At 34.6% G+C, this 27380-nt stretch overlaps 4 protein-coding genes, 1 long non-coding RNA gene and 1 pseudogene across 11 annotated transcripts; 2 read left to right on the top strand and 4 right to left on the bottom strand.

Moving 5' to 3' along the window:
• The first annotated feature begins 20 nt into the window (after positions 1–20).
• On the top strand, positions 21–1476 carry LOC103867933 (oxygen-evolving enhancer protein 2-1, chloroplastic). The gene is made up of 4 exons (XM_009146027.3): positions 21–505; positions 586–818; positions 896–946; positions 1025–1476. Exons 1-4 carry the CDS (start codon positions 259–261, stop codon positions 1283–1285), a joined length of 792 nt encoding a protein of 263 aa, XP_009144275.1. The 5' UTR covers positions 21–258; the 3' UTR covers positions 1286–1476.
• Positions 1477–2205: 729 nt separating this feature from the next.
• Positions 2206–5227, bottom strand: LOC103867934 (PTI1-like tyrosine-protein kinase 2). Of its 4 annotated transcripts, none has more exons than XM_009146029.3 (8): positions 4937–5227; positions 4161–4303; positions 3767–4020; positions 3549–3675; positions 3192–3465; positions 2978–3110; positions 2790–2876; positions 2206–2677 (listed from the first exon to the last, which is right to left on the bottom strand). In XM_009146029.3, exons 2-8 carry the CDS (start codon positions 4255–4257, stop codon positions 2552–2554), a joined length of 1098 nt encoding a protein of 365 aa, XP_009144277.2. In that variant the 5' UTR covers positions 4258–4303; positions 4937–5227; the 3' UTR covers positions 2206–2551. The 4 variants fall into 4 exon arrangements, with proteins under 4 accessions (XP_009144277.2, XP_009144276.2, XP_033146936.1 ...); XM_009146028.3 differs by having other exon boundaries at positions 3767–4023; positions 4937–5226; XM_033291045.1 differs by having other exon boundaries at positions 4757–5181.
• Positions 5228–9747: 4520 nt separating this feature from the next.
• LOC117133916 lies at positions 9748–12456 on the bottom strand (annotated as a pseudogene).
• Positions 12457–12505: 49 nt separating this feature from the next.
• On the top strand, positions 12506–15739 carry LOC117133917. The gene is made up of 3 exons (XR_004457981.1): positions 12506–13170; positions 13538–13571; positions 15527–15739. It is a non-coding gene; the product is annotated as an uncharacterized LOC117133917 (long non-coding RNA).
• Positions 13341–17221, bottom strand: LOC103867936 (probable myosin-binding protein 4). The gene is made up of 2 exons (XM_009146031.3): positions 15491–17221; positions 13341–14825 (listed from the first exon to the last, which is right to left on the bottom strand). The coding sequence occupies exons 1-2, from the start codon at positions 16503–16505 to the stop codon at positions 13705–13707; spliced, it is 2136 nt and encodes a 711-aa protein (XP_009144279.1). The 5' UTR covers positions 16506–17221; the 3' UTR covers positions 13341–13704.
• A 1849-nt stretch (positions 17222–19070) lies between these two features.
• On the bottom strand, positions 19071–23943 carry LOC103867938 (callose synthase 1). 4 transcript variants are annotated; one of them, XM_033291046.1, is made up of 9 exons: positions 22325–23943; positions 20826–21578; positions 20600–20732; positions 20415–20515; positions 20196–20328; positions 19883–19967; positions 19677–19767; positions 19487–19597; positions 19071–19395 (listed from the first exon to the last, which is right to left on the bottom strand). In XM_033291046.1, the coding sequence occupies exons 3-9, from the start codon at positions 20721–20723 to the stop codon at positions 19237–19239; spliced, it is 804 nt and encodes a 267-aa protein (XP_033146937.1). In that variant the 5' UTR covers positions 20724–20732; positions 20826–21578; positions 22325–23943; the 3' UTR covers positions 19071–19236. The 4 variants fall into 4 exon arrangements, with proteins under 4 accessions (XP_033146937.1, XP_009144281.1, XP_033146938.1 ...); XM_009146033.3 differs by lacking the exon at positions 22325–23943 and having other exon boundaries at positions 20883–22009; XM_033291047.1 differs by lacking the exon at positions 22325–23943 and having other exon boundaries at positions 20858–22009.
• Between the last annotated feature and the right edge of the window lie 3437 nt (positions 23944–27380).

A 27380-nucleotide genomic window follows, 5' to 3' on the forward strand; every position in this document is an offset into this window, starting at 1 on the left:
ATAAGAGACTCTTCTAGCAGTTTCATGTACCTTAGTGAAATCATAATAGCATATAATGTCAACACGGCCACGTGGCGTGATGAGGCACATTTACAAGTATACAACCTTATCGCGACATCAACAAAGAAGATGCTCCCAAATCCAGAAACAGCCAATGAACATTGAACACTCTAGACATCAACTCTATACTTTTAAAAACACTTTCACCACTTTGGTCTTGACACTTCTTCAGGTTCAAACAGGAAAGAGAGAAAGAGAATGGCCTACAGCGCATGCTTCTTGCACCCAAGCACACTTACCTCCTCCACCGCACGGTCATCCTCCTTCCCCTCGTCCCTTCACCACGTGTCCTTCTCGAGACCCGTCCATTTAGTATGCAGAGCTCAACAGGCTCAAGAAGAAGCTAACTCCGCCATCTCCCGTCGTCTTGCCCTCACCTTCCTCGTAGGTGCTGCCGCCCTCGGATCCAAAGTCTCTCCTGCTGATGCTGCCTATGGTGAAGCCGGTACGATCCCAAACTAAGACACTTCTCTTTCTCTCTACACATCTCGATCATATCAATGAAAATCTTGAAACGTTTTGCAGCAAATGTATTTGGTAAGCCAAAGAAGAACACAGACTTCATGCCGTACAATGGAGAAGGATTCAAAATAGAGATCCCATCAAAGTGGAACCCAAGCAAAGAAGTTGAGTATCCAGGACAAGTCCTAAGGTATGAAGACAACTTTGATGCCACCAGTAACGTCTCTGTAATGATCACTCCTACAGACAAGAAAACCATTGCTGATTACGGTTCTCCTGAACAGTTCCTTTCTCAGGTTTCTCCTTACAGCATTAAAGTTCAATCAATATGAGAGTTGCAACAACTTGATGATACTGTTTCTGATTTCTGCAGGTCAGTTATCTCCTTGGAAAGCAAGCTTACTTCGGCGAGACCGCCTCTGAGGTAACTTCCCTTGCATTATATGGAGTTAGTAAACAAGAAGAGACAAGATCAAAGATGATGTTACTGATCTATTTGTAGGGAGGGTTTGATGCAAATGCAGTAGCAACTGCCAACATTCTGGAGACGTCTACACAAGAGGTTGGTGGGAAGAAGTACTATTACTTGTCGGTTTTGACAAGAACAGCTGATGGAGATGAAGGTGGGAAGCATCAGCTTATCACAGCCACTGTGAATGGTGGAAAGCTTTACATCTGTAAAGCACAAGCAGGAGACAAGAGGTGGTTTAAAGGAGCTAGGAAGTTCGTCGAGAATGCTGCTACTTCCTTCAGTGTCGCTTGAAAGTTGAAACTAACTATATCCAAAACAATATTACTGGAATGTTCTGTTATTTTGTTTTCTTCTTAATTGTCTCTTGTATAAAAACTATGGATCAAGAAAACAAAACAAGCATTTGAGAAGTATGAGTTTTAGGATTCAATGGTTGTTAAGTCTAGTGTGATGAATGAAGCCTTTTCCTTTTACTGGCAGAACTTTTCATTTGTGTCATGACAGAGTAAGAACTGAATATTTTGTTAATTACATTTGATCCCCTCTGTACTGAAACATCGTTGTAGCTGAGCTCTCTTTTTCCTCTAAATTAAAGTGAACATGAGAGCGCTGCATGTTGGTAGCCTAACAACAACAGAAAATGTCAACTTATGGGCGCAGAGAGAGAGAGAGAGCTGGCACAAAGAGAAACATGCTGCAACGTCTATCAGGTTTTCAAGGTAAAACTCCACTTGGTAGTTCTTCCAATCTATTAGCTGTTACACAGGCAATCAAATAAACACAATGCAGACCCTGAGGTTCTTCATAGCTCACAGAGATTTTTGCTTATCCACCAATATGTTTCAAACTTGAAACTCTTGCCGGTAACATGTACAATTATCGCAAGATAATGATGACCAAGTCACTCATGACGGGGAGAAAGGTGATCTAGTCTCATTTCAAAACTCCGGTGACAGAGCCTAGCCAGCATCTCTTTAAGCAAAAAAAAAGAAAAAAAGTTTGTGACTGACTAATTTCTGTTATTTTTATGACTTTGCGCACTGAATCAGAATTCCGGATCAGCTTAGAGAATCGACAGTTTATATGGCTAGGGTTCCGGAAGATATCTCGAGCTCCCTACACTACATTTTAGGGACAGTTCATAGATTCTCTGTTTTGTAATGCATACACTTTTCAGGCACTGTGTTGACTCTGTAAAGACCTAAAGAAAATAATTTAAATGGTCGAATCAAACCTTAAAATAGTTGTCACTAGAGTCAATACAAATATTCAAATGATCCCTTTTATCTATATAGAAAAAAATCAAAGAACAGCAAATGCAATACATCATTGTTCTCCTCCACGACAAGCACATACACAGGAGCCTGTTTCAAATCCGGACATGACACATGCAAAATAAAATATCTGTCCCCTTGCACACCAAAATGCAAACTAATAATTTCCATCCCCTCAAATAAATATATGATCTTTTACTTTTTTGTGTTTTAGTTTTCTTCCCCAAATCAGAGAAAGATTCTAACTTTGTATGAACAAGGAATCCAACACTCTTGCACAAACTCAGGGTTCCGTTACTGGGACTGGCGCTGGAGTTTTGAGAAGTGGCTGCAAAGCTTTCACAACTATACTCATATTCGGTCTAAACTCTGATTCATATTGCACACACAATGCTGCCACCGCTGCTAGCTGCATTGCCCACATTACAGAAAAGTTTAGAGATTAAAAAAAGGACAAGGCAATGTACTTCCAGTGATGCAAAAACTGAGTTATTTTCAGTCATGGGGTGAAGACAAGGTACCTTAGCTACTGATTTAGGAGGATATTCTCCTTTTAGCTTTGGATCAACACACTGCTTCACTTTGTCTTCACTGAGTCTCGGTGTAGCCTGCAATAATAATAAACAGCAAACTCCAACTTATAAGAGAGGAGATTAAGACAGAGCAGGATACAGATTTGGACAGGCACTGATAAACAAAAAAAACATACCCAGGTTACAAGACTTTGTTGGCCACGTGGCATTGTATGATCCACAGGTTTCCTCCCTGTCAAAAGCTCTAGTAGTACAACCCCAAAGCTATACACATCACTCTTCTGTGTCAACTGTCCAGTCATAGCATATCTGCAAAAATGGGAAGACACACGTTTTAGCTGCCTTGTATCTGGATGCAACAAAAGTTTTGACGGTTTTAAGGAAGATTACTCTGGAGCGTGATAGCCAAAGGTGCCCAAGACTCTTGTAGAGTGAAGACGTGCAGCATTGTCAGGAGCTTGATTTGAGAGATTAAAATCAGCAACTTTTGCCTGATAGTCTTCAAAGAGAAGCACATTGCTAGATCTCACGTCTCTATGTATGACAGGAGGCTGAACCTTCTCATGAAGGTATTCTAAACCCCTAGCTGCCTCAACGGCGATCTTCACCCTCGTTATCCAGTCAAGTGTTGGACCTGGCTGTGCACCTTGAACTCCCTTCCTACCTGTTATAACAACACATTTCAACACCCACAGATAAAATCAATTCTATTTTATAGTAAAAATGGGCTGGGAAGCTCAAGCATACCATGTAGAACGTCGTGCAGTGATCCCATCGTTGCAAACTCATAAGCAAGAACACGGAGGTTCTCATCGACACAATAGCCGACCAGCTGAATGAAATTCTCATGCTTCAGTCTTGAAACCATGGAAACCTAAGAAGCAAGCAAGCAATAGAATGTAAAGACAAGTTTCCCTAAGACAAAAGTTGAGAGAGGGGATTGAAGAAAAAAGAGGTTATATAACCTGACTCAAGAACTCGGTGTTTGTTTCAGCTTCAGGGGCAACATCGAGTTTCTTCAATGCAACTGCTTTACCATCACTTAGAGTTGCGTAATACACCCTTCCATAAGAACCCTCACCAATGAGTGACTTTGATCCAAAGTTGTCAGTCTTTTCTTTAACCTCCTCCACAGACAAGAGAGGAACTTCAATGGGAAGAGCTTCCTTGGGCGCCTCAGGTTTTGCAACAGCTTGTGGTTTTGGCTTATTATTATTTGCTGCTGCATGTGTGTGACAGACAAGCAACCAAACGTATTCCAATTAGAAACATACAAAGCCTCGAGTACACAAACAGTAGCACTATAACCTATTCCCAATAGATCAATAAGTTAAAAGAAGTCTCTTGTCAGCAGCATACCTCCTTCAGATTGCTGCCATTGAGTTTTCAGATGTTGCTCATCATTAGATACATCCGAATCTCCTGAAGTACGCCCACAACAGATCCACCTGTGCATGCTTGTTCTCCTCTTCAACTATCAATCCTCACAGTTTCTTTAGTCCCTGAAACCGCTCAAAACCACCAAAATCAACATGTATGCATACAAGAAACAATCTTCTACTATCTCGCCGCCATAGTAGCAGCATCACTTGAAACCTAAAATCTTCTCTCAGGTTAACTGTTCTCAGAAGTGATCCCAATATCATTCGTGTATATAATACAAAACAACCTAGCAAATCACAGTAACGTTTTTTTTTTCCAAAACGGATCAAGATTGCAACTTTAATAAGCACAGCTTTTGTAACAAAACGTTGGTTAATCTCTTGATAAACAAATTCAGTTGCTACAAAGACAAGAAACCCAACAGCAATATTACAAATCACAAAGAGACAAACTTTTGTCGGCAGATGATGTCGGCAATAGTCAACTAACTGGATTCAAAGATGGGAACTTTCGAACAAGATGCGTTACTCAGATGAGAAATCTACTCGAGTTAAAAAAAAAAAAAAACATACAGTGAGAATCGAATCGAGCTTGAAACGAAATCGAATCAGAAAAGTGAAGTCTATAAGTAAGGAAAGCAAAGATGGGTCTGACTTGAAACGATCCAGGAAGGTAGAGAAGATCGAGAGAATTGATCCTGAATCCAAAGTACAGAAAGAAGATTAAGTAATAAAGGAAAACTCTTTCTTTACCGGTTTGCACAAAACGTGTTTAAGCTGAGACTTCTCTTTGCTCTACTTCCAGAGGGGTTGCTTGCTTGCTTGCTTGCGTATGATTTGTCTCCTGTGTGGAGACGAGACGAGACGAGAGAGATGCGTGAGTGGAGAAGGAGGAGAGCTTTTGTTTTTGCTTGACGAGAGAGAGATGGGCAAACGCGGGGGGAAGGGTTATGAACCGGCCAAACCGAAAGGAAAGCCTAGCCGACTTTTTTTTGAGCTTTTTCTTCTTTACGTTTCTCTAATTTCTAATCATTTTTCCTATTCATTTTCCTCCTATAATTGAAAGTTGAAACCAATCACTCACCCTTTTTTGTTGTTTTCTTCTTGTGTTTTAATTATTTGAAGAACAAAAACTCAATTTACCTCATAAGTATTTGATTTTTATATTCCAGATATGGAACCTAATCATTATTTATAATTTTCCGAACCAAATTATTATTAGATTAAAGTATCCATACAAATCGCATTAAAATAAGGTTGAATTCTGATTTTTCTGTAATGCATGATTAGGGAAAATGGATGACGTGTAATCTGCTCACAATCACATTCAGTCGTGAAATATCGAACAAATTATTGATTTTTTTTAAATATGAAATCCATGTTTTAAAAATATAAAATTGAAAGTTTCAAAAATATATATATATATATATATAATTGAATATCATAATAGTCTCAAACCCAGAGTGTGAAAGTAACTTTACAATGCATTACCAATACATCACTTCTACTTATTTATAATTATTTTACATTCCATATATATATGATTACTTTTTTAAGTTAAAAGAGAAAAACAGTAAAAAATATATATATAAAAAAATATATAATACTGGCCTTAATACGGTTCTAAGATTTTCTATCTAATCACCTCTGAACCGGTAAGAAAAGACTTGTATGAGTGTATCTGAGGAATAGTGTTTAACTAGATGAAAATAATAACAGAATCTTTGAACTATTTATGTAACTGTTATAAAATAACTTATAATTTTATAGTATAGAGAAATTTAATTAAGAGCGAAATTTTATACCCGCAGAAAGGAGATACTACTGATATAAGATAATAACGAGAGAGAATATGTTATAAGAGGAAGAAGAGATGGTGTATTACAATTGATCGAAACGATCGTTTATATAGAAGTGAAAAAGAGAAAGTTACTGTGTGTGCATAGTGACGGTGGGCTCCACATAGTAAATAACAATGCGAAAATGTCAAGTTTTGGTGCGTATTATTTTAACGTTGTTTTTCTTCACGTTTACAACACTCCCCCTTGGAGACCAGTGTCACTATCGCTTCTTGCTTAACGTCTTTGTTGCCTCGTTAAAAACCTTTCTAGGAAAACCCAATGGGAAAAACCATAGTAAGGTAAAAAGAGTACAACTACGTAAGCTCCCCCTCGAATGAGCAGTCATAGATCCTTCTGATGACGCATTCCAATGTTATGGACATGTTTTCTGAATACCGCAGTCGGAAGTGATTTTGTGAAAAGGTCGGCTGCATTGTCGCATGATCGGACATATCTTACTTCAATCTCTTTCTTTTTCACGAGCTCTTGAGTCTATGAGAAGAACTTTGGATGAATATGCTTCGTTCTATCACTTTTGATATATCCGTCCTTTGTTTGAGTAACACATGCTGCATTATCTTCATAGAGGATAGTTGACTCTGTATTTCCGTCAATCCCACTGCTTGAACAGATGTGTCGGCTTATTGATCTTAGCCAAACACATTCTCTACTTGCTTCATGGAGTGCGATGATTTCAGCATGATTTGAAGAAGTAGCCACGAGCGTTTGTTTCTGAGAACGCCAAGATATAGCAGTGCCTCCAATCGTGAAAACATATCCCGTTTGCGATCGGGCTTTGTGTGGATCTGAAAGATATCCTGCATCTGCAAAACCAATCATTTGACCTTTTGAATCTTTAGGGTAAAATAAACCCAAATCAATGGTCCCTTGGAGGTAACGAAAAACATGTTTAATCCCATTCCAATGTCTCCGAGTTGGAGATGAGCTGAATCTTGCCAAAAGATTTACAGCAAATGATATATCAGGCCGTGTACAATTTGCAAGGTACATTAGCGCTCCAATTGCACTTAGATATGGTACTTCCGGACCAAGTATCTCTTCTTTCTCCTCAGGTGGTCGAAATGGATCACTTTCAATATTAAGTGACCTAACAACCATCGGGTGCTAAGAGGAGTCGATTTATCCATGTTAAATCGTTTCAACACTCTTTTAGTGTATGTGGATTGATGCACAAATATACCATTTTGTGAATGCTCTATTTGTAGGCCAAGACAATATTGTGTTTGTCCAAGATCTTTCATCTCAAATTCTCCTTTGAGATAGTCTGATGCCTTTTGTATTTCCTTCTGAGTTCCGATAATGTTAAGATCATCAACATATACCGCGATTATTACAAATCCGGACATTGTTTTCTTAATGAAAACACATGGACATATAGGATCATTCACATATCCTTCTTTTGTTAAATGCTCACTGAGACGATTATACCACATACGTCCAGATTGCTTTAGCCCATATAATGATCTTTGCAATTTTATTGCACATAACTCTTTAGGTTTGGAATTTAATGCTTCTGGCATTTTAAAACCATCAGGAACTTTCATGTAGATATCAGTATCTAATGATCCATATAGATAAGCTGTAACAACATCCATGAGACGCATCTCTAGATTTTTATCAGCGGCTAGACTCATCAGAAATCTAAACGTGATTGCATCCATAACTGGAGAATATGTTTCTTCATAATCGATTCCAGGTCTTTGAGAAAAACCTTGAGCCACAAGACGAGCTTTGTATCTCGTAACCTCATTTTTCTCATTTCGTTTTCGAACGAAAACCCATTTGTACCCGACTGGTCTCACATCTGCAGGTGTGAGTACAATAGATCCAAACACTTCTCGTTTATTAAGCGAATCAAGTTCAGCTTGTATTGCATCTTTCCATTGTTTCCAATCATGTCTCTTTTGACATTCATAAACAGATTTTGGTTCTGGATCATCGATTTCTTCATTTATTTCACTTGACACAATATATGAGAAAGCATCATCAACATCATCATGTTCATTTCTATTCCATATCTTCTTATTATGGATGTAGTTGATAGAAATCTCATGATTCTTTTCTGACTCATGATGCTCTACTTTGTCAGTATCCTCATTATTTGTTTCTTCCAAAATATTTTCCGCTATTTTGGGTGTGTCATTTATTTCGACTTCCTTTTGTTTTCTAGGATTTTTATTCTTAGAACCAGTAGGTCTGCCACGCTTCAAGCGTGTTTTAGACTCTCGTGTATCGTCTGCCTTTCTTTGCTCATTTGTTATTTTGATACAAGCAGGAGCATTCGCGGCTGGTATATGAGATTTAGTTACCGTTTTGGTATCCGCAAATGCATCAGGTAGCTGATTAGCTATACTCTGTAAATGCATGATTCGTCGAACTTCTAGTTCAGACTCTTTAGTAGGAGGATCAAGATATAGTAACGAAGGTACACTCCATTTGATATCATTTTCTACATTTTTGTTTTCTCCCCCTAGAACTGGGAATACTTTCTCATCAAAGTGACAATCGGCGAAACGTGCCGTAAAGACGTCACCAGTTTGTGGTTCGAGATATCGTATAATTGATGGGGAATCACAACCAACATATATTCCCAATCTTCTTTGTGGTCCCATCTTTGTACGTTGTGGTGGTGCTACAGGCACATATACTGCACAACCAAATATTCTAAAATGGGAAATGTTTGGTTCTCGACCAAACGCTAACTGTAGTGGAGAATACTTATGGTATGCACTCGGTCTAATCCGAATAAGTGCTTCAGCATGCAAAATAGCATGTCCCCATACAGAGGTTGGAAGTTTTGATCTCATGATCAATGGTCTTGCAATCAATTGCAGACGCTTAATTAAAGATTCAGCCAAACCATTTTGCGTATGAACATGAGCAACCGAATGTTCAACTTCAATTCCCGTTACCATACAATAGTCATTGAATGCTTGGGATGTGAATTCACCAGCGTTGTCTAGTCTAACTCTTTTAATAGTATAATCAGGAAACTGTGCTCGCAGTTTGATTATCTGAGTTAGAAATCTCGCAAATGCCATATTTCGAGAAGATAATAGACAAACGTGTGACCATCTACTGGATGCGTCAATTAATACCATAAAATAGTGGAATGGTCCACAAGGTGGGTGTATAGGTCCACATATATCGCCTTGAATTCTTTCAAGGAACTTTGGTGATTCTTTATCGATTTTGGTTGGCGATGGCCTTACGATCAATTTTCCTAGAGAACATGCAACACATGTCATTTTATTCCCTTGAGAAATCTCCTGGACTTTCAGTGAATGACCATGCGAACTTTCTATGATTTTACGCATCATTGTAGTGCCTGGGTGGCCGAGACGATCATGCCATAATGTGAACTCTTCTGGGTTCCGTTTTACCACAAGGTTTGATTCGATCTCATCGATATAAGTATGATGTAGTCCCGAAGGAAGTTCTGGAAACTTTTCCAATATGTGTTTTCTGCCACATTGCTCAGAAGTTACATACATGTATTTCTTTCCATCCTCAGTTGCAGACTGAGTGTCATATCCATGAAGATATATGTCTTTAAAACTCAACAAATTTCTTTTAGAACTCGGAGAATATAGAGCATTATTTATGGAAAATTTTGTTCCATTCGGTAACGTAAAGTTTGCTTTACCGGTTCCTTCAATCACGTCTGCAGGACCTGATATTGTATTGACGACAATTCTTGTCGGTTTTATATTAGAGAAATATCTCTTTTGTTTCAGAATAGTGTGTGTTGTTCCACTATCTGGTATACATATTTCACGAATCCGTTTCTTGGATTTTGCTCCATTAGTATTTCGATCCATTTCTGAAATTGTTATTAATAAAAGAAAAACATAAAATTCATTCATATAATAATCATATAAGGAAACACACAATAATTATACATTAAGGTGACGTTAAAACATCATTATTTGTTTAAAACAGGAAATGTAATAATTATACATGACAATACTGAAAATTATTCAATAGTCTTATTATAAGCATCTCAGTTCTCTTCAGGAGTAATCTAGTCCAGCTCATTTGCGAAGTCGGAGGCATCGAGGTACGATGTCCCTTCAAAGTTTTCAGTGAGGTTCACTTCTTTAGCTTTGCCTTTCGTGGACTCTTGATATAACTTACAGAGATGTGGAGGAGTACGACATGTACGGGACCAATGTCCTTTACAGCCACATCTGTAACACACTGTCTCACGCTTCTGGGTGGTATCCCCTTGAGTTTCTTTACCCTTAGAAACTTGTTCGGATCTAACCCACTTGTTAGATCCCTTCCATTTGGGATTGTAAGTTTTTCCACGTTTGTTGTTGAAACGACGACCATGACCTCGGTTGGTCTGGTTCCTCCTTTCCGAATTTTCTATCGCCGTAGCATTCACTTCAGGAAATGCCTTGGCTCCCGTAGGTCGGGAATTGTGGTTTTTGATCAGGAGCTCATTGTTCTTTTCAGCCAACATGAGCGCAACCATCAATTCAGAAAATCTTGTGTACCCGCATTTTCTGTATATTTCGGGCAGGAAGTGAAGCTGTTTGTGGAAAGTATTGTATGTTTTATTCATCATTTCTTCCTCAGAGACAGGGTTACCGCAATATTTCAGGAGTGAAACTATCCTCAGGACAGCGGAATTGTAATCCTCAACCTTTTGAAAATCTTGGAACCTCAAGTTTTTCCACTCTTCTAGAGCGTGAGGGAGGTTGACTTGTCTCTGGTTATCAAACCTTTCTTTTAAAGCTTGCCACAGTTCAGCTGGGTCTTCGACGCTTGCATAGTCGTGCGTTAGATTCTCATCTAAATGCTTCTTCAGGAAGATTATCGCCTCGGCTATATGCTCGGGCGGCGATTTGTTACCGATTACAATCGTTTGGTTATCTTTTTCATCACCAGATATGGTTTCACGTTCGTGACCCATCCGACGTAGTTTTCGCCAGTTATTTTGAGAGCCGGGAACTGAAGTTTCTCGATGTTTGCCATTTGTATTTCTAAACACAAAATAATATGTTTTATTAGAATTTCGTACTTTTAGAACGAACCATTTATATTAATAATACACGCAATTACAAGAAGAAACAATGCATAGAAAAGTAAACCGACATTAAGCGTAAATTGTTCAGGAGCAAATTCTCCAATAAAAAGACCGGCCATAGAAGCAAAAATTAAAATTGCACATAAAACCAAAAATATGCGAATCATCTTTCTTGCAATGAAAAACCGGAATGTGGCGATTTGAAAATATTTGAGAGAAGATGAAATATTTTGGATGAAGTAAATGAGTGAAGAATGAGTATATTTATAGATGAAAATACTGTTCATAGCCGTTTGAAAAGGGTAAAAATTTTGAAATTTTTTCTTTGTGACCGTTGGGATTAAATCGTATGAACTGAAAATTATTCTGAAAATACTGTAATAATCAGTCAACCAAATTCCGTAAATTTCATAATATTTTATATAGGTGACCAAACATTTATATAATAACAATAATATAATAAACAAATAAATATCAATCATATTATGGTGATAGAAAAATTATAAGATTAAATAAATTAGGCGGCGGCACAGCCAAGCCAATAATTATAGTGTAATTAGCAATCAAGGTTTATTAACGAGGCGACATACCGCCCGCATTAATATAGATAAATAATGATAATTAAAACAACCACTATAAAATTATAGATAATAATATAGGCGGTATACCGGCCATTATACCAGAGTAAATATGATACATATAAGTTTTACCGAATCGCAGAGTGATCGTGCTGATAACGTGTTATAAAATAACTTATAATTTTATAGTATAGAGAAATTTAATTAAGAGCGAAATTTTATACCCGCAGAAAGGAGATACTACTGATATAAGATAATAACGAGAGAGAATATGTTATAAGAGGAAGAAGAGATGGTGTATTACAATTGATCGAAACGATCGTTTATATAGAAGTGAAAAAGAGAAAGTTACTGTGTGTGCATAGTGACGGTGGGCTCCACATAGTAAATAACAATGCGAAAATGTCAAGTTTTGGTGCGTATTATTTTGACGTTGTTTTTCTTCACGTTTACAACAGTAACATTAGTTCATATAATTGTTTTGTATATATATTGACAAGGAATAGTGTTTTATAGCAAATCAATAATTATTTTACGTTATTGAAAAACTCCAGCAGAAATGTCACTAAATTTTTTAGGCATCGGCATTCGGGATCTCAATCGGGTTTCGGTTTTATCCATTCGGGTTTTGGTTTTTTGGGTTTATCAAAATCAACCCCATTCGAGTTATATAAAAGTTCGGTTCGGGACCGGTTCGGGTTCTATCGGGTTCGGGTCGGGGTTAGTAAAAATACCCGATTTGTACCTATTTTGTAACTAAAACATAAATGAAATCGGATTTAAAATACATGATTTGTATATATTTTAATAGCCAAAACATAAGTAAAATCGTTTCAAAAATAAGAAAAAACATCAAACGTGATCATTCAAAATCAAGCGAAAGATAAACATAGTTAGTGATAAAAAGAAAAAAAGATAAATGAAATCATAAAACAAAAACTAAGTTCTCATGAAATGAGAAACATTATTCAATGAAAACAAAACCAAAATCTAAAAACTTTAGGCTTCAACCGCCACATTCCACCATCAACCTTCATGTAATAGATAATTATTTTAAAAGTTCAATAATATCCTAAAGTATTTTAGATACATATTAAGAATTAAGATCATATTTGGTAGAAGTTCTTTTTGTCATTTTATATGTTTCGGGTTCTATCGGATATCCATTTAGGTTCGGGTTCAGTTTGGATAATACCCGTAACCCAAAATACCAAAAAAACAGGATCCATTCGGTATTTATATCGGGTTCGGATCGGTTCGGATTCGTTTTTATCGGATCATGTTCGGTTCGGATTTTCGGGTTCGGTTTATTTGCCCAACCTTAAAATTTTTCATACAAATAAAAGGATTGATGATGATGAGGTCATCAGCTTTTAAGACAGAGTGCTGAGGTAGAGATCTTTTAATTTTCTTCTTATGCTTTCCGTTTGGTGTGGTTCATTCAAATTAACTCTCAGTCAGTCTTCTCTGCTTAAGACTCTTCATCACCGTAATCTATCCATAATTTTGCAGGTATCTTCAGTTGTTCCCCTTCTTCTTCTAGCTATCTTTTCTCTTATTACTAGTGATAGAAAAGTGTTGAATCACTTCCAGTTTTGAGATATACTTTGTCTGATAACAAGTAGATTTTTTTTGTTTGAGTAGGAAAGGGTAAAATCTCATTTGGATTGAGCATGTGGTAGTAGCGTTAAAATTTCAGTTATATAATAGTCTCTGTAATCTTGTGGTTTCAGTGGGATGATTGGTGTGTTCTCCATTAAATAACACTAACAAAAGGAATAACAAATGATTCAGTTACAGGCAAATCATTCACCTTTTCTCAACCCCAGAGCTCTCTGTCTTCAACTAACTCCTAACATCTCCTTATTATTACATGCAGAAGCTCTCCAATGTTTAAAATCTCATTCTCTAAGGTAACAACTCTTTCTTTCCCTTCCTGTGTGCTTGAAAGAGCTGCTTTCTTCACCATATGGTTCCTGTGACCATCAGGCCTTGGAGCTTCCATTTTCAGCACTCCTGTAGCTTCTGGAAACGTTGAACTCTTTCTTAAGCATCTGTTGGAACTTTCTCGCTAGTCTCATCAGTTTCTGAGTTTTCACTCGTCTCTACACCCTCAAGAACTCCCATGCTAGCGAGGATCTCTTCTCTCGACTCATCTGGATACTTCACTCTATAGTACTCCAACTCCATCTCGAGATCTTGTATCTCCTTTTCCCTATCAGCCAAGACATCGTTTGCTCTCTCAAGCGCATCAACGTCGTGCTCCGCTTGCTCGTCCATCATCCTCAGGTACTGCAACGCTTCCATCTGGAGAGCTGCTTTCTCCTCCTGCAGCCTTGTGATCATCGCCATCGCTTCGTTTGTAGCGATGGCCGACGCGTTTCTCTCTTCCTCTAGCTCTTTGCTCAGCTCTCTTAGACATTTCCTGTCGTACTCTAGCTGTTGTTTCAACAGATCGACGAGACTTTCTCCCTCGATGTCGCTGCTGATGCTTGCAAAGGACTCCACAGATGCGGAGTGCTTTAGTTCCTGTGTTGGATTTGAAGTAGATTGAGTCTCTGTCACCTTTGAGGAATCTTTATCGGTATGTTCTAATGAGGGTTTTGGTGACTTCAAAGGCTCAGTCTCTTCATGATCATCTCCATGCTCTTCTTTACCAGAACCAGTTGCATTGTTTGATGTTAACTGTTCAGAATCTCCATTGTCCACATCCTTTACTTCATGACTATCATCTACTTCCTCACTGGATTGTTCTTCAGCTGAGACAGATACTTCTTTTGAGGTCAACGGCGGCTCCGAGTGTGCGTTGACCTCATCTACTTCTTCATTACTGAAGTATTCTTCTGCAACATTCTTTTCGTTAGTCTCTTTTTCTTCCTCACTAGACTGTTCATGTGCCAGAGAATCTGACGCTGAAGGCTTGAAGTCTCCTTCAGCTCCATCTTCCTCATCATCTGCAACAGAATCAGGCTGATGAGCAGACACTTTTTCCTCCATTTCTGCATCAGATGCTCCCATCTTCACATCAGAGTCGGAGATGTTTTGAGCAGAGTCTGCGGAATCATCATGCTCTTGAATCTGGAGTTCCTGAGAGGCAGAGTTTTCTCTAGGACTCAAGAATTCTCCACCAGAAGGAGATGAGTTGCCACTAGTCTCAGTTTCATTCTCTGCAAGAATAACTTCGTATTAAGAAATAGTAGTATGACATGAATTCATAGATTGTGACAAGTGTGTCATGAGGTATATTAGAGATATATTGGGTCCCAAAACGTGAATCTTACGTATAATTCACGAAACGGAGGTATTCTATAGTTATAACCGATTCATACACAATTTGTACAAGAAGCAATTACTTCTTAATCGAAAATACTTACACAAATAGCTTTACTAAATAAGAGTTGTCTTTATACTATTTCAAATGAGATCAAAAAATGATGGGATTAGAAGAAATCCACTAAAATATTTGAAATAGAGTTCTTAAGGAGAATAATTACTTTGAAAACAAAAAAAGAAAAGTCATGTTTTCTCAATTCCAAAAAAAATTATTTTTTTAGTTTGCTTTTTCTATCTTCTAGAAGGATATAGTAGACGATATATATATAGGTTCCCGATGTGTCGTCTTTCGAAATCAAAATCTTGGAATTGGACTTGTCAATCGATTCATAACCTTTGAACTGTGAAACCCATGAAAACCTTCAAAACTAAAAGGAAAGACTTGAGATCAATTTGCTCTTCAAATTTTTCGTTTTATTCTCGAGGGTCTTTGTGGGTTTCAGGTACTTCACAGTTTTAGTCCGTAAGATACAATATATCTCTAATAATGTAAACTTACCTTTATGTGTTACTTCTCCTGCATTGTCATCTTTAGGTAAATCCAGTGAGAATGGACGAGCTTCACTCATAGTTATAAGTTCAAAGATTACAGATGCATGCTCTCCTATTGGGACAGGTGGTTGGTCTTGAGTCTTATCTACAATCTTACGTTCATGCATGGGAGATCCGACGTTTTTATAATCTTTCTTCTTATCCTTATTGTCTTGCACATCCTGTTTACGCTTCGGTGTCTTCTTGTCTTCAAACGATGTCCTAGACCGAGACTTGCGAACACGTCTCTCAGGTGGCTCAACCACATTGAAGTCAGTCATCTGGAGGAAAGCATCATCATCTGTAAACAAAAAGTCAGACTCAGAGCCGGAGTGAACCTTCAGCTCTGTGTATCCCGCATGAGCCACACCGTCGCTGCGGCTTCCAGCGTCAGCATACTCACCACCGCTCGTCGCTGGTCTACGATCTCTCATCTTCTTCAAACTCCCACCGCTTCCTCTTCGGGTAAGATGATGCCTCGGAGCAGGAATGTTCGGCTTAGAGTTTCTTCCCCGAGAGCCTAACCTAATCAGTCTCTGCGTATGGTGCCTTGCCCTCCACGGTTTATCGCAGCAAGAACACGACCTAAGGTGAGCAGAATGGCTTGTGGAGAGCAGATCATACCCTAGCTTCCCTAGAAGCAATCTGTTCACGTCTGGATTCGGACCGGTCGTTTTGGTGAAGGACAGTAGACAATCGTTGCACATTCCTCGGCAGTCGGAGAGCTTGTTGTCGTGGTTTAGACACGACATGTAAGATGAGACCTCTGATCTGTGGTTTCTGCAGATGAGCAATCTCCAGTGGAGAGGATGGAGGATCTTGGAGCAGAGAAAACATGGCATCTGCAATCTGCAGTAGCGTGCGAACCAGACGAGGAGATAGGAGAGGAGAGCGTCGATGAGCATGAGGAATATGAGGAACCATTCGCATGCTGCGTAGGTTAGCACAGGAACCTTTTGATCAAACATGACATTTGGAACCATCTTTTTCAGACTGGTGGTGACAGTGAGTTCTGGAGAACATTAAAACTCATCTTCTTGAAAGCAAATTAAGGGGGGAAACTCAGAATCTTGTGTCTGAGATTTGCATATTTTGTTTAGCATTTGGAAGTAAGAACGTGAAAGATCCTAAACCTGAAAACTTGGCTTCATGAATAATCGGTCAAACAAACTTGTTCAACGATTTGTTATTTCTGGTTTGCCTAAATTAGTGTACATTCTTTTTTCGTATGAAGAAATGGTCGACCCGGTTTTCTGGAGAATCTTTTTAAAAAAAACTGATAATTTATTTGCGGTTGCAGTTAATAAAAAGTAAGAAATATACCATTTTTATTAAGTCACTAAGTCTACATCATAAACAGCAAAGTCATAGCAATATAGCATACTGAGTATTAAAACTGCGCGCATCACATATGACATGATATCCAAACTCCAATAAGAGATAGTTGTTGGTTTCAGTCCTTAGCAAGCATGGGAGACCTTAAGTCCTCTACTGAAGACTTGATTAAACAGGAGTCTTGTTTGAATCTCTGGAACAAAGGAGAGCATGGCCATCACCGAGATTACAACAAACAAGAGGAACCCCATCGTAAAGTCATGACCCCACCCAGTAGCGGTCCTGATACCAAGCATAGGAAGCTCTAGCTTCCGGCCCAAAATAATATATATGTTTTACCGGCCGTAAATTGACAATAAATTGTCCGTAGCTTAGTGGTAGTCATGGTGTGTATAGTCTATAGGTGATGACTTCGAATCTCCACCCCACCAAAATATTTTGAACATTGATAATATACTTACTATCACGGCCCTCAAATTTTTTTTAGCTTCTGGACCTCAAATTCAATGGGCCGGCACTGACCCCACCGCTAATTTCATCATTGAAGGCCAAAGCCGTTAAGTTAGACCATCTCCAATGATTTCTATTTTTAATTTTTAAATTGAAGTAAATTTAAAAATGAACTTGTGATTTATTTCAATGATTTCTCTCATTTTCTTTTTCAAATTTTAATATTGTTTCTCAACTTTAATTTATTGTTAATAACACTTTCTATTTGATCAAATCTAAAATTACATCACTTATTTTTAAATTTAACAAAAAACTAACTTTATTTAGTAATCATTTATTATATTAATAAAATTACATAACTACATACTAAACAATGGTAAAACTTTATTTAAATAGTAATATTACTATGTTTTCCCAAAATAATCAATCAAAATATGTTTTATTTTGTGTTAAGTTATATGTGCTCTATAATTTTATATTAGTTATGTATTTTTAATATTATTTTTTATTATTTTATTATATATATATCATTGTTGAATTATAAGTTTTTATTCGACTATTTAACTAATTTTTATTTATAATTATATTTTAAAAAGTTTAATCAGTATATACATATTAGATCAAAGTTTTAAAAGTAATATTTTGTTTATGCATAGGTTATGAACCACTCTTCTTGATATATGTTAAAGTGAGAACCATTTGAAAAAGCTACATACACTCAGACGAACATAAACCATGAACTCACATATACATTAAACATTAGTAGATAAATAGTTAGCAAAATTAAGAGACACATAGTGACATTAAAATGTAAACAAGAATGCACATACTCATATACTATGTTTGTCTTCAAATTCGGTGAGCTGAACATAATTCCATATTGTAATATGAAAAATCGTGAAGCTAAGATAACCTCAAGTATCCATGAGTGTTGAAGATGTTTTTGTTCTTACTAGAAGTGGGTTGAAGATGGTACTAAATTGGTGTATTAAACGTGGTTTACAACTGGTAATGATGAAAATGGTGTTTGAAGGATATGTGAGTTACATGTTTTCAAACCTCTTTCTGATATTTGGAGTGATGATCCGTTTGAAGAAAAACAAAAATTTAAGTATAGAATAAACTATGTTTTTACCGGTTTTTAATTTTTGTTGAGTTTTTATTGAGTCAAAATATATATTTTAGAGTTTGTTAATAATTTTACAAATCATTTCAAGTTTTAGATTGATTGGAAAAAAAAGATTTTTTAGTGGAAAATTAATAATTTTACAAATAATTTGAAGTCTTAGATTGTTTGGAAAAAAAAAGGATTTTTTAGTGGAAAAGAAGGATTTTTTAGTGGAAAAGAAGGATTTTTTTAGTGGAAAAAAAGGATTTTTTGTGGAAAAATGGATTTTTTTAGTGGAAAAAATCATAAAATGTAAAATTGTACAGATTCTTTACAAGTTTAGCAATGAATAAAATGCTATAGAACTTAGAAATAGAAATGATCATTTACCCAAAATAATTAAACAAGAGAACTTATATATTTGATAAAAATCGATTTTCTCTATTTTAAAACTTGTACTTACTTTCATTCTAACCATATCGTAATACAAAAGAAATACTTTGTAGTTTTTTTTATAGGAAACGCAGTTGATTACACCACGGCTTTAAAGTTTAAACAAGCAGAGATCATCCACCGGAATGCTTTATTATCTTTAAAATGTTTTTGTCATTTCAATCCTTTTTAACACTTTACCTTTTATATAAGGAGTTTAAAAGAAAAGAAAGGTTGGTTGATGCGTTAGTAGTTCTTTTTTAATGTTAACAAGTTTGTAGTTTAAATAGCTTAGGTGAAGCTGTCAAAGAAAAAAAATACGAAAATGAAAAGAATAATTGTTCCTATTATGTGTATCCATAGGCTGATACCAATCCCGCCAGGATTGCTCACGGGCTTATCGCCAATAAGTATATCTTCGGATTTGTTGGGCCTCGCCTTTTTGGTTGACAGATTTCTAGTGGGGTGGGCAACGGTTGAGTTGTATTACGCACACAATTATCCCTAGAGTAAACCTTTACACCAAGTGCGGCTTCAACAGCTCTTATCTGCAAAACAAGCAGATACTAGATCTTTAGACTCAAACTATAACAAAACAGAGAGCCAAAATAGAAAAAATGAGTGTATCTCTGGAACAACCGCAGGCAGTCTCCTCATGGGATGATCATCACTATAAGGATCGTTGGGAATATGGTTGTATGGTCTAAATATTTGGGCTAGCCGTTTCACTTCATTGTGGGCTTCCAAAATCTACAGACAAAAAAAAAGACAGGAAAATATTGTAAATTCTTTATCGAAGAAAGGAAGAAAAAGTTGAAATTAGCTTCACCTGAGGAGGTAGTTGCACGTCTTTAGAAAGATGCTCAACGACTTTGTAGAGAGCAAGAGCAGCTCGACATGCATTTGTGAGAAGTAGAGCCCTAGAGTCGAATAGAAGAATGTAATGAAATTTATACATTAAGAAAGAAATACAAGAGCTGTGTAAAATTCAAAATCTGAGCAAAATGATATTTTCATTTAAGCCACAAAAAAGACCTGTCAGCTCTGACACTGAGAGTTCTGGAAGGTTGTAAGCCGTCTGTAGGAGTAGGCCAGAGAGGCATGGGCCCTGGGCCATCTCCTAAATTCAACAAAAAAAATATCTTTTATACAAAGACAACCAGAATTATTATCTTTACAAAAAAAAACATTAAAAACCCTAAAAGAAAATGAAAATTTGGTGGTGAGAAGAGTCCAGTTCACTGTCATTAAGAGGAGAGACTTCAGGGCAAGGACAGAGGTGGATGCACTATGTTGTTATTTACAAATATTTGTTGCCCTTTGTAAAATAAGTACACTACGTACGTACCTTCAAAATATCGGTGGTCTTCAAGAAACTTGAACAAAGCTTGGATGTTTTTCTCGTAATACTCGAGATAGAAATTATGCATATCACGTGCATCACTCGGCCTCACTTTTCCATCCCCATGTGTTTCATCATTCTACACAAAAGTGAACGAAGCATGACGAATAATGCAAGATAGACAAACTGGAAATGGAAAAGGTTTTGTTGGTTTGGTTTACATACAGTTTTAGTCCAATACCAAAGAGAATTCTTAAACTTGAAAGCATCAATTGGAGGGTTCAAGGAGCAAACGATTTGCGACTCTTCAAGTGCAGCAAGCACACCTGATAGAAGCAACAACCGGTTATCTCGAGATTTTATAAAGATGAGAAAGTTATCGTGATTATGATATTTGTTACAGAACTCACATAGGTAAGCAATCCGAGGATGTGTGGGATGTATTTTATGGGCCACGCGAAGGATTGGTGAGACCTCTGGAAGACTTGATGGCACGGCCTCGCTGTCGGGAAGATTATTTGCTTCAGCTGGCATCTTTAGATCCTAAACAAAATGATTTGATCAAATAATTTAGCCACACAAATGCAAACAGCTACTCAGATATACCAATCCTATCTATTAAAATCAATGATTTACGATGGACAAGTTCGGGACTTGGAGAGCAATACAAGATAGGTGTTCAGCAGAGAGAACCTAAAATTTAGAGATATTGGCAAAAGAAAAATGATTTTGATCCCGTATGTGGTTAAAAAGTTATCTCTTATTTAAAAGTTCCACATGGGTAAAATATTTCCATCCAATTAAATTGACACATCAGATTCATGTCATGAAAACAAAACAAGGGTCCAACGTAAAAGGTTTCTATTCATGACTGTTACTCATCAAAAATCTACTATTATTAATTTCTAGCCCATCTCTTCAGCTTGTTACTCATCAAAAATCTACTATTATTAATTTATTAGATTGATAATATTATTATCAAGAATCTGCTATTATTAAAATTTACTATTATTAATTTATTAGTGGAGGTTATTTGTTCTACTATTTTAATAGATTTAGAAATTCTATTTGAATTTAGAAATCTTGAACAAATCACTAGATAGATTTCAGAATTAAAAGATATATATTTCAAAATCAGAATAAAGGGATTTGGAGTTGAAGTTTTCATTATCGCTTCTTCAAATATATAATTTCACAGAAAATATGTATGTCATCTATTTCATCGAATATCATTTTTCTTCTGAACTTTCTTGTTGTCCAAGAAATTATGAATTCGTGTTTGATAATGTATAAATTTAACACAAAAATTTTAAAAAAACTATCAACAAAACATCAATGACGTACATTTTTTTTTGACATCCAATGACGTATATATTTTCTGTCAGCAATCTCCTATACTATATTTGAGAAGTGATTTGTATATGTATCATCACTACATTAACTTTCACAAAAAAATGATGACATGGCTTAAAAGAAATATGACATGACATAAATTTAATTGTGACATGGAAAATTTACTATATTTACATTTATGTTTTTGGTAAGATTTCTTAATATAATAATGATGATTTTCTATATACGGATTTATATTTTTGAAAAAACTTCATAATATAGTAATAACTAATAAATTTTATATCAAAAATATTTTTTTTCAGAAATATTCATTTTGGTACGATTTTATGATACCTAATAACTTTTCTATATCTATTAAAATAATATGTTTTTATATATAAATAATAATTACGAATATTAAAATTTTACATCAGCATATGAATCATATTTTTATTATTAAAATAAGTGTAGTTTAAACTATATTTTATCAACGTATATAAGTTATTTTTATTTAATTTGTATATTATTAGAAATAATTTATATATTTACAAATATAAATATTTAAAAATGGTAATTAAATAAATAATAATATAATAAATTAACTTTATAAATTTCAATTATTTTTATCAAAAGTTAAATAATGTAAAATTAAAAGGTCAAAGTAAACTTGAATAAATCAAATTAAAAACAATTACATTATGGTTTTACTTTTTAAACTAATTAAAGTAAAATAGAAAAACAGAAAATTTTATTTATATATAACATTTTTAAATATTTTATATCTGCACATGGTACAGGAGAACTCCTAGTTATAGAACTGTGTTCTTCTTCGTATTTTTTTGTCAAGAATGACTTATCAACAGAACTGTGTTCTTCTCCATATACCTCCGGCCAGCTTTGACTTCCACACTCCGTCAACAAAACCTCCGACAGACAAAGCCATAAAGTTGAGTCGCTGGTGAGGAGTTCTTATAAAATTTGAAGTCGTATATCAATCGATGTTTTTAGGACACAGAAATATAAAGAATAACCAATAATACAAATCCAATCAAAATAACAAAGTTCAACTAAATATTTGTTATTTTCTGTTTTTCTCTTAAAAATAGTTATAAATTCACTCAAATCTAAATCCAAATTAAATCTTTACATAAATCCATACTATAGAATAACTCATGATTTTAAAATTTGTTTTAAAATCATAAAACCCAATGACAATAGATTGGAAATCATATTTTAAAATTATATAACTAATAACACTAGATTTGGCTTGAATTTATAAATCTATTAAAATATATAAGCAAATAACACTAAATTTGTTTCAAAAAGAAGAATACTAATTTATTATCTCTTCCGCTCTTTTTTTTTAACATCGTCAAACCCCCAATAACAATTTCTCATAGAATCCTTTTCTTTGCTTCAACAATCAAATGCCACTAACCTATTTGGATTTCTTTAGATTTGTTATATGCCTTATTTTCTTGTTTTTCACCGAGTACTTTAAATCTTACTGTCTATCCGTTGTTAACGATTTTGAATTTCATTTTTAATGGGTTTCGATTCACTGATTTTCAGAGAATAAGTAATAGTATAACCAATTATGAGAGTAAGAAATATTTAATGAATTGGCTCTCACAATTACATGCAAACTTTGATAGAGCATAAAATATATGAAGATTAAAAAAAAAGGTGTTTTTCAAAACCAACCCATATTTTCAAGTCAAACCCAAAACCAACCCCTTTTTTTTGTCCATACTATTCATCAATAAAATTTCAATACTATCCTTATGTTTTTGAATTATTCACAAAATTGCCATTTTTATTTATTTTTTTATTAATTTCGAAATTAACAAAAAACCAAATACGCCCTAACTATTTCTTCTTATCTACAAAAATGCCATCATCATCAATTTTTTCAACCACCATGAACCACCATTTTTGAGCTCTAAAGCTCTAGAATTCAATTTTCAACCACTTTTTTTTCTCATTCTAACCCAAAAAACTTCATTTCCTCTCATCTTCTCTACATTTCCATCTAAAAAACTCTCATAACTATCATTTTCATAATCACAAACTTCATATTTTCGAGTTTCTTCATTAGTGAATCGTTAAAGATGCTTCTTTTTGCTCATATTTGGAGTTTGGACGGTTGAAAAGGTTGGAAACGAGCTTTACACAGGAAAAAGATAACTATTGACATGGTTTTCGTTCTTTTTCAGATCTGTGTCGCGACGGTAGACTGTTTTGTATGTCTACGCCTCCGTGGAGACTTACGATGCAGTCTATTTGTCAACGCACGGGTTAGTTTTGCAATTGACCAGATAAATTATTTTTCTAACGCAGACTTCTCTAGTAGTCTCCGTTTTTACCTTTGACAACAAAAATAAAACTTTCGGTAGACTTACTAAGACGTCTACCTAAAAGAGGTTAGTTTTTCATTTGACCGAACTTTTAACTTTTCAAAATAGACTTCAATGGAAGTCTACAAAATGTAGACTGCCAACGAAGTCTATAAAAGGTCAGTTTTGCATTTGACCAAAACTTTGACTTCGTGGAATAGGTTAGTTTTGTGTTTGACCAAAAAGTTTAAAAAACAATCAAAAATTTATTAAATTGTAGACTTCATATGCAGTCTTCTTATCTTAAAGAAAAAAATGTAGACTGCGTATAAAGTCTACTTTTTTATTTTGGTCAAATGCAAAACCAACCCGTCGGATTTGAGAGTAGACTTCACAAGAAGTCTACACACCCGTAGACGTTCATTTCAATCTACTGATTGGAAGTCAAACTTGGTCAATTGCAAAACTAACCTCTTTCAAAAAAATTCAAACATGTAGACTGCATATGAAGTCTAGTTCTGAAAGTCAAATCTTGGATGAATTCTGGTCAATTGCAAAAAGTAACTTTTTTAAATTGTAGACTGAAATGAAAGTCTACATGTACAAAATCACAACTTTTATTCAACTATAGAAAGCAACCCGTAAAATGGTCAATTGCAAAAACCAACCCAAAGAGTAGACCTATTTGACAGTCTACGTCTGTAAACTGAAAAGAACGTCTACATCTTCAGAGACTGAATATTAAGTCTACATAGAAAAATCTATAAAAATCTGAATTTGTGTATTATTCATTAAATTTTTTCTAGTTTTTTTGTTTGACAGTGTGTGTTAGTTAATCCTAATGGGTTTGTGTGGTTTTGAAAAGATTTTTTTTTATAATTATGAAGGTATAATTCATTTGATTTGACAATGTTGTTAGCTAATAATTGTAGATATATTTGTAAGTCTCCGTTTATAGTTTTGCTAGTAAGGCTGAGCTTGTTTCAAAGCTGAAGTCGGTGACTGTGGAATATAAATTTACATTCTCAGCATATAAGACAATGAAAACTCTGTATGTGGCTAAGTGTCGTGTTCAAGGATGTGGTTGGAAACTTAGAGCGAGTGTGAAGAATGGGCCAAAGACATTTTGGGTGACAAAATATTCGAAAAGGATGAAGAATCGGAAAGGTTGAAGAATGTTCCTTGTGCATGATGGCTGTACACATGGTAAACTTCTTGAAATGACACAAGAAGATTATGATCTGGACAGAAGATGGTGCTAACCTATTCCTTACCAAACATCATTTAAAACAAATGACTCCGAATAGGCAAATACTCCTCTTATGCATGTTACGAATAATCGACAAGTACGGAACTTGATCGAGTTATCTAAGACACACTTTGTACGCCTTTGTGTATCAAGCCTGCGCCAAATACACTAGAAATTTTTGGATTGACTATATGTTAGATAATAAGTGTAGACGTTTTTGTAAATCTACAAATGTAGACTGTAGTTGAAGTCTACGTCGTAAATTCTATTAAAAGTGTATTTGTGTATTATTCATCATATTTTTTCATGATTTAATTATTTTACAGTGTATGTTAGCAAAATTTTAATGGTCTTGGATGAATTTCACAATTTAATGTGTTATAATTATACACTTGATACTTATTGCAAATTGTTTTGATTAGTGTTACTCTTGAAAATTTTTGGGAAAATTTTGTATAGATTTTCTTCTTCTCACATGTGTGTTAGTTATTATTTTAGCTTATGGTGGTTTTACTTGTTTGGTTGGTTAGATCTTGTGAAAAAATTGATATCTAAGAAAAAATTAATAATATCATACAAGTGAAAACAACTAAAAATGAATACAATGTTTATTGATTATGCATTAAAAATTATTTAAAAATTAAAATTTTATTATGAAAGTTATTACAGAGCAATATATTAAAAAGTATTCTTGAGTATGTTTGATTTTTCATAATCTTGATGCCTCAAATAAAGTCTTGAAAAAAGTACCTGCAAAATAAGATAGAGTTATGAGAAAAACATAAGATAAAAAATGAAATCAGATTTTAGTAGACTTTTTATTAAGTCTACGTAAAGTTATTGTTTAGTAGACTGTAGTTGAAGTCTACACTAATGGAAAATTTTCATATCTAAAAATGTGCATTTAGAAAATTTGAAAATACTTTGTTCTGGAAAATATTTTAAAAATGGTTTTTTGTCATCCTTGTAACAAAGCAAAAATATAATGTATGAATCTATAAATTTAGTTCATTATAAACACAAAATATCTTATAATGAATATATGGAAAGCTTACATTTTTGGGAAGATGATTTGAAAACATTGAAAGAGAATACCTGTAAAATAAAATAAAATTATAAAAAATAAGATAAAAATTAAAATCATATTTGAGTAAACTTCTAATGAAATATGCTTAAAAGTCAAGGCTAGTAGACTTCATTTGAAGTCTACCAGCAGTAAGTTTTAAGTAGATTTCAAATGAAGTCTACTGTATCAAAAAAAAATAGATCTGAAAAATAAATACATTAAAAATATGAAATAAGTTTAAATCTAAAAAACTTTTTAAAATATGATTTAATAGACAAAATAGTTATAAATTAAAGACATATTAATATGAATTTTAATATGTAACTTTATTTGAATATAAATACTAGAACACATATTTTAAATCTATAGATGTAAACCTTACATTTCTAGAAGGAGAAGAGAACAACTATGGAAGAAAATACCTGCAAAATAAGGTAAAATTATTAAAAAACATAGAAAAACAATTAAAGTCATATTTTTGTAGACTTCCAATGAAATCTGTTTAAACTTTGTGGTTTAGTAAATTTCATATGAAGTCTGCAAGCTTTAGTAAACTTGTTTAGAAGTCTACATTGTCTGATAATTTTCAGATCTGAAAAAATCTATATATTTTAAAATGTGAAAATAATTTTAAATCTGAAAATACTTTACATAATAGAATTTATAAGGTAAACTAATAGCAAATTAATGTAGAGAGCTTGATCTATAAATTTATTTGAATATAAACATGTAAATACATATTTAAAATCTATTAATCTAAAACTTACATTTTTAGAGGAGAAGATGAAATCCATGAGTGATAATACCTACCAAAAAAAGATAATATTGTGAGAAATAAATAACATTAAAATACACATTTAAAATCTATAGATCTAAAACTTACATTTTTTAAAGGAGAACATGAAAACCATGAATCATAATATCTAAAATGACAAGATAATATTGTGAGAAAGACTTGAGAACATTTTAGAGAGAAAGAAGATAATGAGAGAGTTTAGAAACAATTGAGAGAATTTTAGAGAGAAGAGAGAAGTTTTAGAGAGAAGGGAGAGAGTTTTAAAAACTTGTGCAGCCACTTTAGAGAGAGATTGTATAAATTTTGTTTATATAGGGAGACAAAAATGTAACTAGGTTAAAATTTACGATACTGTAGACTTCGTTTGAAGTCTACTAAAATTAAAATTTTGGAGTAGATCTTACTATAACAT

This window comes from Brassica rapa, chromosome A05 (assembly GCF_000309985.2).
Source record: "Brassica rapa cultivar Chiifu-401-42 chromosome A05, CAAS_Brap_v3.01, whole genome shotgun sequence".
Classification (NCBI taxonomy): domain Eukaryota; kingdom Viridiplantae; phylum Streptophyta; class Magnoliopsida; order Brassicales; family Brassicaceae; genus Brassica; species Brassica rapa.